Source organism: Volvox carteri, assembly GCF_000143455.1.
Source record: "Volvox carteri f. nagariensis unplaced genomic scaffold VOLCAscaffold_8, whole genome shotgun sequence".
NCBI lineage: Eukaryota > Viridiplantae > Chlorophyta > Chlorophyceae > Chlamydomonadales > Volvocaceae > Volvox > Volvox carteri.
Genome location: NW_003307551.1, coordinates 1,558,531 through 1,570,887, shown reverse-complemented (window position 1 = coordinate 1,570,887; position 12,357 = coordinate 1,558,531). Strand labels below are relative to the sequence as shown.

At 56.7% G+C, this 12,357-nt stretch overlaps 2 protein-coding genes across 2 annotated transcripts; one reads left to right on the top strand and one right to left on the bottom strand.

Moving 5' to 3' along the window:
• Window positions 1–1,319: 1,319 nt before the first annotated feature.
• Window positions 1,320–6,159, top strand: VOLCADRAFT_88326 (collagen-related protein; the record flags this gene model as incomplete). Its single annotated transcript, XM_002948029.1, has 8 exons — window positions 1,320–1,442; window positions 1,832–2,096; window positions 3,053–3,126; window positions 3,780–3,911; window positions 4,531–4,566; window positions 4,685–4,825; window positions 5,292–5,653; window positions 6,120–6,159. 8 exons carry the CDS (start codon window positions 1,320–1,322, stop codon window positions 6,157–6,159), a joined length of 1,173 nt encoding a protein of 390 aa, XP_002948075.1.
• A 1,486-nt stretch (window positions 6,160–7,645) lies between these two features.
• Window positions 7,646–12,222, bottom strand: VOLCADRAFT_88325 (uncharacterized protein; the record flags this gene model as incomplete). Its single annotated transcript, XM_002947879.1, has 8 exons — window positions 7,646–8,013; window positions 8,785–8,807; window positions 9,425–9,775; window positions 10,434–10,567; window positions 10,839–11,075; window positions 11,380–11,493; window positions 11,950–11,969; window positions 12,192–12,222. The coding sequence occupies 8 exons, from the start codon at window positions 12,220–12,222 to the stop codon at window positions 7,646–7,648; spliced, it is 1,278 nt and encodes a 425-aa protein (XP_002947925.1).
• Between the last annotated feature and the right edge of the window lie 135 nt (window positions 12,223–12,357).

Sequence of the window (12,357 nt, the reverse complement as noted above, 5' to 3'; positions counted from 1 at the left end):
AAATACACCAGATCGACCAGGGAAAGTGCAGGCTTATATAGGCTTGCAATTGCAAGGCAGCTCGCTGTGGACTTTTTCATCGTACAAACGGGCTAATCAACGAGGTCATGTTTGATTCCTCGTCAGCCCATGGCGGAGCGCAATACAGCACGGTGCAAAAGCGGTTACGGAACGTTCTTCGGCACGAATAGCCGCGTGGGTAGTAATGAGAATTGCCCACCAAACGACCGCTTTTAAAAAATTGATGTTGGCGTAGTCGGCGACGCAATCCCACTAGAAGCCGCGTTAGGTTTTGCTTTAACTCATTGGACGGCCTTTGCCACTAAGGTGCGCCAGAGAGGTATGGGTGCGCTGAAACAATTCAGCAGCATGGTTAAGCAGCCCCTCGCACAAATGTGTCCGGTCGTACTGTGCCGAATAAACGGGACGTACATCGTCCAAAAAAGCCAGGAGCGAATTTCACCGCGCGGATGCGCGCGTGCGATTTACAAAATGCGCCTGTACAAGTGTATATAAATTTTCTTGGCACAAGTACCCCCCCTATTTTAATTCTCCAAATTGTTGTGTCACTTTGCGTAAGTTCTGGCACGTCATTGTACGGCCAGCAAAACCAACCGTTACCATGGAATTGCAGAAATATGTAACATCAACTCCATGAAGCTTCACTATGTAAGCGAGATATTCGCTCTGGGATAAAAAACGTGAACAGATCTTTTGTATCATCAACACCTGAAGGCTAGCCACAACCGACCCGTTGCGCCAGCGTGCAAGACTCCTCACGTAATACCTCAGTTAACAATATGAATATGCAGACAAAGTAAAAGGATAAGTTTACGATAGAAAAGCTACGTTGGCTCGAACATGGAAGCAGATTGGACAGAGGGAAGTTGAATTCCAGGTCTGAAGATGAAAAGGCTGCATAGAGAGCCATGGCTCAGCAAATTGGTCCTGGTGGATTAGGTCATAATGTAGATTACTCGGACTCTCCAGGTGCCTGGACGCTTGCGCCAGGTTCAAGCAGCTTGGACGATGCAGAAGATCACATAGAACAGCTCGGAAGCAATACACGATGGAAGTCGCTAACCGCAACGAATCTTTGCGCTATCGTGCCTAAATCTGTTTTGAAGTGACGCTTTAACGGATATTCGTACAAACTGGTTCGGAGCGGTGCTTCGTAGAATTTGGTGCATCTTCTGGAAAGTTGCCTGGCATCTCTTATGTTGTAATGGGATAAATAATTTGCTACGGGCAAACTTTGAATTCATCGCTTGCTGACGCAGGCACTGCGAAAAAGCCCTACTTTTGCAGAGCTGGCCAAAATGGTATCCCACGTCGCTACGGTGCCCGACGACGTCCTCAGCACTGCTGTGCTGCAACGTATGGACTGCGTGAGGGACCTCTGCGCGCTCGCAAGCACCTCCAAACGTTTTCACCAACTCTCGGTGCGTGGTTGCCACCTTGGAGGGGCAACTAAGAAAGCCCCAGAAGACAGTCACCGATGGCCACCAAATTAACTGTAACATAATTAACGGCATGTTGCTCTGTTGCATTTGCGTAGCGGGAGCCCTTCGGGGTGGACTGTAAGCGCCCATCGCCCTCGTGGCATACTCACCACCGACGAAGCGCCCTGGGGAGTACAAAGACAATCTGCGCTTTTATTTTCCCCATCAACATAACGATGTATTTACACTGACACGCGCAAATTGGGGTCGTTTTGTGCGCCACGCGTGTTGCCGAACGTAACATGTTGCCGAGCGCCGAGAGCGCCATATGTTTCACAATCTCGCGGTGCGTTGCGCCGCGCCGTCCGCAACACATCTACTCATTACAGGGCTGTGACACTCTATGGAAATCCCTCTGGGCTTCCAAGTGGGGGGAACCCGTCGCACTTACGCGTCGAGCGGCTGTGCTGGCCGGCGGTTTCAAGGCCCTTTTCGGCTCCAAAACCACCACCGACAAGGCCAGTGCACCATGGACCAAGCCCTGCCCGGAAGAGCTCAAGGCCAGCATTGAGAAGCTCACATCACGAACTCTAGGCGACGCACAACAAGTCAGTGCGGTATTTCTGGTGGACGGCAGCGGATCGGTCAACGCGGGTGCGTGGGCAGGGCTGCTACGCTCTGTGGCCTTCTTGGATTTGGGTCTCCTTGCGCCATTTGCGTACACCGCCGCGCACTTCCAAAGAGGCAGCAATCAATCTTACAAGGCGCACATGCTCCAAACAAATGTTTTTCTACCAAATTTTCGCACATCTGGCCGAGGCCCTGTGTTTTATGCGGGCTCTTGTTCCATTTTTGAGATTATCTAGGTCACACGACAGACGACAAAACGCAGACGCCTTGTTCCAGGACGCACGCACAGAATGGCACCAGACGCCATGTGGGTCGGCTCCGATGAGACGGGTAATCGTGTTGAGGAGCGCGTGCAGTGTATATATGCAACAGAGCATCTTATCTGTGTTTTGCAAAGGCCGCAATAATCTCGGAGACCCACGATCAGTTGCGGCAGTAGCTATACGCAGGCCTGGCATACTTGGACTGGACGGCACAGCATGCACTTTTAAACTGCGTTCTGGGTCCCACACACACAGCCCGGAGGCTTCATAACATAGTGTACTCATTCGTTCGCATGTTGAGATATATTCATATGTACCTTTAAGGATCTTGAGTTTTGGGAAATATAAATATGGGCAAGAGCACTCAATCATCGAGTCGCTCGGACAGACAAACACGTCGGTGCCAACTAACTAACTGCCGTAGAACCGCCGTTTAGAATGCTCTGCCTGTACGTACCTAACCTGCCTTGTGGACTAAACCACCTGGTGGTGGTGGTGCGCGTCAAGGTCCCACAAGTGGACACACATACATACACACATATGCATACATACACAACATACACACACCTCGTAGATGTTCCCACCCATACTCTCTTACCGCAACCGCATCCTCGAGAACCGCCTTCTACACGCCGCAATCCCGCAACATACATACATACATACACGGGCCACTTCATTAATCCACACCCCCGCACCTCGGGGTGGTGGACCCTCCAGAGGAGTTTGAGGCCATGTTGGGCTTCGTGATGGAGGCGAGCACCCAGCTGAAGGCCTGTGTGGCAGATTGCCAGGTAAAGCTTCTTCTTTCCAGGGCGAGGGGCGAGGTAGAGTGGACGAGCGATGTGTTTTGTGCCCCTCCCGTGCAAACTCAGTGCTGCCAGTCGCACCTCACATCCTGAGAGAAGGGGAACCTGGGGTTACGAACTGAAGATGTGGTGCGAATGTGCGTGGCCACTGGCTTGGGTCGGAGGCGGGCTAGGGGGAGCTGAGTACGGCACTGGCGACTGGTTCCCCAACGGTGCGCCGTACGACGTACGTACGGCAGGTCGTTGATAAGTCAATTTGGGTTAGTTATGATGATGTGCGTGCGCGGCTTTACACGCCACCCCGCTTCAGAATGGGGGGAGGTCATTTGGTGCTCCGGCAGCCTTGCCGCGATTTCAGTGTCCTGCCTCTGCCCTGTCAAGTTCAACGCAGGCCCCAGCTTTGACCGACCTTGGAAGATACTTATTACTTGGGCTTTTGTCAGTGCCGTACTGTCCCGCACCGTCGTCGTATCGAGCCGTGTGGCGCCTCTGTCGCCCCTACGCCCCACCAGAACAACCGGGCGCACCACCTACCAGAACCCGCACGAACTTTGGGGCCCCGCGTGTTTCACTCGTGTATGCGCGTCACGCCCCCCGTCCACCCACCCGCTACCCCCCACCCACTACCAACCGACCAGCCACCTAACCGCCCAACCAACCACTACCGCCCGAAGCAGGTGTCGGTGGTTCAGTTCAGTAACGATGTGCGTGTGGAGGCCCCCCTGGCGGCCGTGGACCTGGAGGCCCTGAAGAAGATTACCCGGGAGATGGTGGGTCGGTGGGCTCCTGGGCTGGCAGCTCCCCCGGGGCCCGGGGTGTGTGTAATGCTGTGATATTTGGTCCGAATGTGTGTGCGTGCGTGTGTGTGTGTGTGTGTAAAACCATAAACCGCACACTTGCAGGTTGCCCGATACAAGCCGGGCGGTTTGGTTTGAAAAGGGTCTATTCCCGATACCAACTGCCGAAAGGCGCCTCGTGGAGAGCCACAGAGCACAGAAGATGAAGGGGGGAGGGGGGGGAAAAGGAAAACCCGCACGGGGACGAGCGTACGGCGGGAAACTTTGCGTGTATCCGGGAAGTAAATTAAGTTGGTCGCCAAAGGTACCTCTTCCCAACGGCCAAATGATATTGACAATAACGCTTTTCGGTTACGAGGGGGATATATCTAACCCGTTTATCAACGTATCATCATCCCAACAGATCCCTTGGTGCCGGTGTTCTCCCTACTACGAGCTCCTCCATGACCACTCCAGGCACAACATTTTGCCTTTTTCGCCGCCGGAATCCTTTGGGGTGCACCTCCTGGGTTGTGGGGCCTCCTTGACCTTGGCTGCTTGATTGCCCCTTGGCCTGGCTGCGCCAACAGCTGTGTGTACATGACTCATGCAGATGTGTAGTCCGTGGTTGGGATTTGACAGCTGGGTGGTAAGTGCCGAGTGGCACACAGCGTCACACAAATTACCTGTCCTCACCCTCACCCTCACCCTCCTCCTCCTCCTCCTCCTCCCCCTCCTCACCCTCCTCCTCCGCGGGGTTTCTCCAGGTTCGCATGAATGGCGGCACGAATGTGGCGGTTGCGGTTCAGAAGGCGGGGCAGCTGCTTAAGCGCGACGCGGCGCCAGACGCGATGCGGCACGTCGTACTACTGACGGATGGGCGAGTGGACTCGTACCAGGCTCACGAGGTATCGTACACTGCAGTACAACACGAGACTTGCGAACTAGAAACGTGTTTGTTTGATATCCGAGTAGTTCCAATAGTGCAAAGCGGCAAAAAATGATGAATCGTTTGGTGCATGAATGGTGCGAGGCGGCTGGCCCCCTAGATGGCACCTGGGGGCTATCCTTCGTAACTTCGTAGCCCCACAGCGTGTCGTACTACCGATGTATGCTGATCTGCGCCCTTAACCCGGCGCCGCCCATAGCAATGTATGTCGGTACGGCAGTACGGCAGTACGGCGCTGGACTTCCCAGCCCCCTGGGAGTTAGGAGCCCTCGTGGTTTTACCCTGCTGTAAAGCAAGAGCGAAACGCCAATAAGACACATAAAAACCCTAAATCAATAAATTTGTGACCCAAATAACGCCCCCCTTTCTCCCCCCACCCCACCCCCCACACACACACAATAATGACTACCGGAATATTCCCTCAGGCCCGGCAAATGGCCGAGCAGCTGGCGGACGAGCAGCGCTACGTGACCCTCTTCGCGTACGGCGTTGGCCGCGGGGTGGACCGAGCCGAGCTGCTTCACATCATCGGAGGCGCCCCCACGTCGCCACTCCCGACCTCCTCCTCTCGCGCATCCGCGCCGGCGGCTGCGCCGGCGGTGCAAGTGCCGTCACCGGCAGGATCGGTGCATGCGGGCAGCACGAGCAGCAGTGGCGTCTCCATCCCTAGCATCGCCAGCACCGCCAGTAGCGCCTGCGGTGTCAACGACTCGGGCTGTCCGGGCTGCGGTGCGGGAGGTCGCACCGCCGCAGTCCTCAGTGCGCTGGGAGAGGCTCCGGAGGACAGGTGGGCGCGGGGGGGGGGTTGGGGCGGTTCGCTTGTCAGGGTTTCTTGTTAGGATACGTGGTTGGTTTGCTGGTTGGTTAGGTGGTTGGGGTGGTTGGGTGGTTGACGCTGACCGGTGAGGCAGTTTGGACAGGCGGGGGGGAGGGGGGAGGTCAGGAGAGCCAATGAAAGGCCTCCGCGTCGTTTCCGCCGCGAGGGAGCCGCATGAGGCACTACACCTTGGCGTGGCAAGATGTGTTCTTCTTGAGGTACTTCCTTCCGAGGTGAAGTCCATGAACCTCGTCGCTCACTGGTGTGTGCCATCATCATGTGCGAACTGACCTTACCTCTCCGGGCAGCACCCACCCACCCAACCCCGCGTGTGGTTCGTCTTTCCCACCCAACCCCTCCGCATACCGCATACCACCTGTCCGCTCCCGCTGTATACCGTCACCCATGCGCCCACTACCCACCCGCCCTTTGGCAGGTACCTGGCACTGTGTGTGCGCGATGAGGCGCCGTGGTGATCTCACATTCGTACCCTCATACCCGGGTGGGTGGGTGGGTGGGTGTGCCTGGCCCCACGTGGCTCTTGCCCCCCGGTGTGCGGCAGCGCAGTGCGATCATCGTCCTGTGTGCCCCCGCGGATGAGTGACGTCGGCAGTCTGGAGAGGGCGGGCGGGCGGGCGGCGGGGGGTGGGGGGAGGAAAGAAAGGGTGCAGGGAAGGGTGGAATGGTTAGCGGAGTGAGGCGAGGGGAGGGGAGACCCCCTCCCTCTCAGCCCACATCAGGTGGGGCCCCGCGTGGCTCCGTCCGTATACCCCCAACCTGGCCAGGTGCTCCTGGTCTTGCGTTATGGGAAAGGAAAGGAAAGGAAAGGGGAGAGGATCCCACCAGGCGGTTGACGTTTTCTGCAGTTGATTGGCAGCAGTCGATTATTCATTGTTGACGGCTGTTTGGTTGCGGACAGTTGCTTGACTCAGGTAGTCGGTTGGTTGATTGGTTGGTGATGTTTGTGTGACAGATTTCCTCGGCGGGGGGTTCGGGGTGATGCCTCACTGGTCTGGGGGCTCTGGCGTGTCAACACGATGCCGAGACACCGTGGCTGTGGATGTCGACAGTGGGCGCACACAGGGCCGTGTGTGTGTGTGTCTGTCTGTATGTGTGTGTGCCCGGGTGTTGACCCCAGGCGGGGAGTCTCGGGGGCCCTAACGGAAATAACGGCGGTCCTGCCCCACGCACACTCTACCGGGGGCTACTGCCGCCACAGGTAACTCCGCCCGCCCGCCCCCGCGGTACCAGCCAGTTCATTTTGTGCATATGTACCATTAGAAGCTCTATCTGCCCATACCTGTACTATTTACTCAATGTTGTATTTTCTATCTTCCTTCCTCGGCATGTATTTACACCGGCATATATGCACCTTTTTTTTGAAGCTAAGCCAAGTTAGGAGGCCACCACATCTCCCGAGAGGCTTTTGGGAATGCTCCGAAACATAGCAGCCCAGCCGTACCTGATATGCTGGTACTGCATGTGTTGGTAGGGCATGCCGCAGTAGTGGTGTGTGGTGCGCTGTGTGTTTTGTCTCACCAGTTGGTGGCAGTGACTACTCCATCCAGCTCGCAGCCGCCGGGGCTGCGGAGCCGGACGTTTTGGGGGCCCCCCTAGGACTTCTTTGTGATCTTGCGGTATGGCTCTAACACGTGCCTGCAAGCTGTACAATACAGTTTTTGAAATGTGTGTGTGGACTTTTTTTTAAAGGGATGCTCAGGGCAGAGGCATTATTGCTGTGTACGATATCAGAGGCAATCTGTAGGAGAGGATATGGTAAATGGAAAGCGTGCCTGAAGTCGGCTACATCACAAGGCGGCGGTAGTCTAGGGTTTCGGGTTTTATAGATGCCTGCACGAGGAGAGGAATCTTTCCCCCCTCTGCGCTGTTTCCCTACCGTGTACACCCCTACCGTGTACACCCCTACCGACAACATGACAACGAAGTAGATACCATTGTGACCTAGAAGGGCTTGAGGGATGGACTACTCATAGGTGGTGCATGGCTGTCGTCAGCTCGAGGATGGAACGTTTGCATTGAAGCCATGGTCTGGGGCATGGTCTGGGGCATGGTCTGGGGCATGGTCTGGGGCATGGTCTGGGGCATGGTCTGGGGCATGGTCTGGGGCATGGTCTGGGGCATGGTCCGGGGCATGGTCTGGGGCATGGTCTGGGGCATGGTCTGGGGCATGGTCCGGGGCATGGTCTGGGGCATGGTCTGGGGCATGGTCTGGGGCATGGTCTGGGGCATGGTCTGGGGCATGGTCTGGGGCATGGTCTGGGGCATGGTCTGGGGCATGGTCTGGGGCATGGTCTGGGGCATGGTCTGGGCTGAACATTCAAACAGTGTTTGAAGACAACGATGTGTGCACTGCGTGTCAACGAAGATGTTTTCCATGCACGTGGGATGTTGAGGGGAGAGTCAGCGGGCAGCAGAGTGGTGGGGAAGGGTAGCAGGGAAAAAAAGCAATCCAATTGCCTCTCTGGCTATGTATGAAGTTGTTTCCTGCTCCCAGCTACAGCCCTGGTTGGCGACTGCGTATCTTTCATGTGAGATGGGTGAAAGGACACGAGTTTAGTGCTTTCTCGTGGTCCGTTTGTATGTAAAGCAAGGCATGAAGAAGGTATGACACGGCCAGGAATCTGTTCATGCACCTGTTGGGCCATTACATACGATGCCATTTGTTTGTGTGCCATGCGTGTTATGAACCCCGTGTGTAAATGTTATTACCTTTGCCCCTGTTTGCCCCCGGTGGTGCATGAAGGCAGCGAAGCTGCACAGCGCACATCTTGACATCATCATCATCATCACCATCATCACAAAGAACAAAAAGCCATTAAGAACTCTCCGGGGTAGGCCTTAACCATGTTGCACACATACATACATATATACATAATGAATGGTGCCACAATTGCAGTATATAGCAGTCCAGCAAAGCAGATAGCCACCACCACATCAGTCAGCAGTCCCCACTCCAAACCCAGATGGCACCAGCAGCAAACCGGTGCTCAGGCGCGTGGGGTTAAGACCATGTGGGCACTATGGAGACACACGTCTTGTCACCCACCTCACCTTCCTCATGTAACCATCTTGTCACCCACCTTGACCCCGCTCAAACTCTAACCTCGCCGTCCACATCCAGGTAAGAGTGTGTGAGTGTGTGTGTTCTATTCCCTACGGGGTTATGTTCGCGCCACCAAAAATATCCCTTATAATAAGGCTTATACGGGCACTGGGGGCCCCAAGGGCCAGCGGGCCCGAAGCCTAATCGAAAGAGTTAAGAGAGAAAAACATATCACACAATAATGATAATAATGTGGTAAGGTCCACTCCAAACCCATTTGTGGCTTTCGCTTGAGAGTACACTCCGGACGGAGGTGCGTCTGTCACAAAGCCCAGATAGTTTGCCACCGACAGTGACAGTGACAGTGACGGTGACAGCTACCCCCGGGTTTTGGCCGGCAACTCATCATCGTTTCGGCGCCACAGCAGGATCAGTCGGGGTGCTGTGGGTCGATTGAGTAACCTGGTCTCTGAAGACACCCTGCCCGGGAGGGGAGGTAGGGGATTGGGGGTTCGACAGGGGAAGGTGAGGGAACCACAAAGGTGCGTGTGTGTGTGTGGAGGTGGGGGGAAATATCGTGACCCCTTCCGTCGCGTGGGGACGTTTAAGAGCTGGTGGTTGGCCAGGACAGGGACTGCTGCAATCGGAGTGGACGGGACGGGAGCAGCAGTCCTGACCTGACAGGCAGGAAGGGTGGAAGGTCCTTCACTACATGAAAGATTAGGGCGTCCATCACGACTGCATCGGATTCCAGGGTCCCGTTAGGACCGGCCGGAGAGCAGGCCATGGCCGTGCGCAATGTATTAAGAACATCCGCAGCGGCTTGTGCTGCAAACTCCAGGGAAACGCTACCGCTGCACGCTGCAGCGGCGGCAGTGGAGCACATCTTACTGCTGGCCCAACCGCAGCTTGGGCCGCTACCAACTCGGGAACGCACGACGGCTTTCCGGGACTTGCTTACGGTGGCAGTACTTGAGTTACAACCCGAGTCGGTGGCCGAAGCGCAGAAGGCCCTAGCTCGTGCAGTCCTGAGTCCAGGCGATCAGGCGGATGACATCACCGCCATGAGCAGATGGGGTGGCCTTTGCGCAGCTGCTTATGGAGCCTTCACCACAGCTAAACGATTGCTGCACCTGTCCCAATTTCGGGAATGGTGCGCGGAGATGGCGGCAGCTCTGGCAGAGACGGATTTGGTATCAGTTTTTGTTGAGTAGTTAGGGGGAATCCGAGATCCTGGCTCCGGCTTATGGGCTTTCTTCGTGGACACCGCCGTTAGTAATCTGAAACCCTTACCACTGGAGGCTATATCTGAGGACGAATGGGCGGGTCTTCGGCCGCGAGTGACCACGGGATGTCTCACTTTCCTCATCGATGATCATGGGGTGGCGGCGGCAAACGGCGAACTTGCCGTTCACCAAGGATCGCGCTAAGTTCCTCTGCCGGACGGTGGAGATGAGTTTGGTGGCCCTAGGTTTACGTTGAGTTTTAAGGAATGCCGCCTCGTCCAGGTGCAGTCATCACAAGGGGTATCAGTCTTCCCTCGGGCCGCGTTCACAACATCCCGAACCAGGCTATAAGGTCACTGTCCCTTCCCTGGACACCTCCGAAATCCACACAAACACACACGGCCACACGACGCCACACACACACACACACATCGGGCCCCACCAACCACCACGTGCACACCTGCAACCCAACCCTTCGCACCAGTATGACGGACTGAGCTCCGAAACCAGCCGCCCAACTGCTTCGTACTCCTCCTGCCCCCCCGGATGACCCACATACGCCAAGATGCTGATAATGCCGCCGGGCATCACCACCTGCAGAGTGCATCAGAACGGGGAGGGGGCGGGGACGGGGATGGGGACGGGGACGGGGACGGGGGATGAGGGGTGAGTAGGGAATCCCTTGAGGCCAGGCCAGGCCAGGCCAGGTCAGGTGGGGTCCAGTAAGTCCCTTCACGTCACGTCCGCAGCAAACACGACACAACACATCCATTACCGGGAGTAACAAATGGGGCTCCAAGGAGACCACCGCCCTCGCGCGGCTCTAAACAGTCAAATTTCCCTCCCCACATACATACATACGCACGCACACTACCTCCAAGGCGGCCTCCACCGCCGCCACAGTCGATTGCGTGGCGGTGATGACCCGCTTGTCACCCGTGCCGGGCAGGTAGCCCAAGTTGAAGGCCACCACACGCGCCACCCCCGACCCGCACAGCTCCCGAAGTCCCGAGTGACAGGTGTGGTGCAGGGTGATGGTGGGTCGGCTGCTGGCAGTCAGGTGCGCCTCCACCCGCTCCCTGGTGGCGCTGATGGCGGCGTCCTGCACTGGGCCGCGTGGTGTGGGGGGTTTTGTGTGTTGGAGGGTCGTTAGGGATGGGTAGTGTGTGTTAAAAGAGGGGGTGGGGGGTTAGAGAGAGGCGCGAGGGGCCAGCGGGTGTGTGTATGCGTGTGTGTATGTGTTTGAGCCGTGCGTGTGTATGCGTATGTGCGTGTGTGCGTGTACCCGCAGCTGGGCATGCTTGGCTGTGCTGAGAGCACTGGCCAAACGGTGTGTTGATGATCACCCACCTACCCACCTAACCAACCCACCCACAGCAACGCCAGCCAGCCACCCAGCGGTGTACCTGGATGTCGAATCCGTGCACGTGCCCACGAGGCCCAACTGCCTGAGCCAGGAACAGCGTGTCGTGGCCGTTACCGCACGTGGCATCCACCGCCGTGTCGCCGGGTTGCAGGACCTGGGGGCGACATGGGGGAAACCCCGGGGGGGGGCCGGGGGAGGAAGCGGGGAAGCGAAGTGGTGCTTGGCGGCATGGTGGCACGATGCGAGGGGAGGGGGTGGTGGTGGTGGGGACGGGTGAATGCGTACAAGAAAGTCGCCGGGGGATGTGAATTCAATTCAATGCACTGCACCGCACTGCGGGGAAAGGCGCCCTTGAGAACTCGTTAAGGCCATGAGAAGAAGACTCAGGTTGGGATGAAAAGGCCGAGTGACAAGTGTATCAAAAAAGGGGTGAGGGGTCCCCCAACGGAGTCGAAGAGGACAGCCTCCCTGGCGGCGCCCACCCCACCTTCCAGAGATGTTTGGTTTGTTGTGTTCACAGTGGCCTGTAATGGAACGTGGCTATGTGGCCCACGTCCTTTTCCTCTTACCCGTGCCGTCCCGCCATCTGAGATTATTCCTCTTCTCGCACCTGGGCCCATACGGCCTGCGCTGCGGTAGTGAGGCGCGCACCCGTGGACAGGAGCTGCTGTAGGCTAGGTGACGACGGCGCAGTAGCTTCTAGCTCTGGCGGCGCCGCGGGGGACGCTGTAGCGGATGCAGGCAAGAGACGTTTTTTTGGGTGGTCTGCTGCGCTGTTGGTCCAACATTTAAAACGCGGAGATGGATTCAAGGCTTGGCGAGTAGACCGGATCCTGGCCAATCTGCAAGTACGGGTCTTTGTGAGCAGCTGCTTTCCCATCATTTTTATTTGCAATGGTGGAAAATTTGTATGCGAGTTCCTCTATGGGATTGTGATATTAACTTGAGCTGTACGGCGGGTTTTTCCTGCGAGTTTAGTTTTCGCAGTTCCTCAGGATTCCTCTCCTGGAATGCGTTA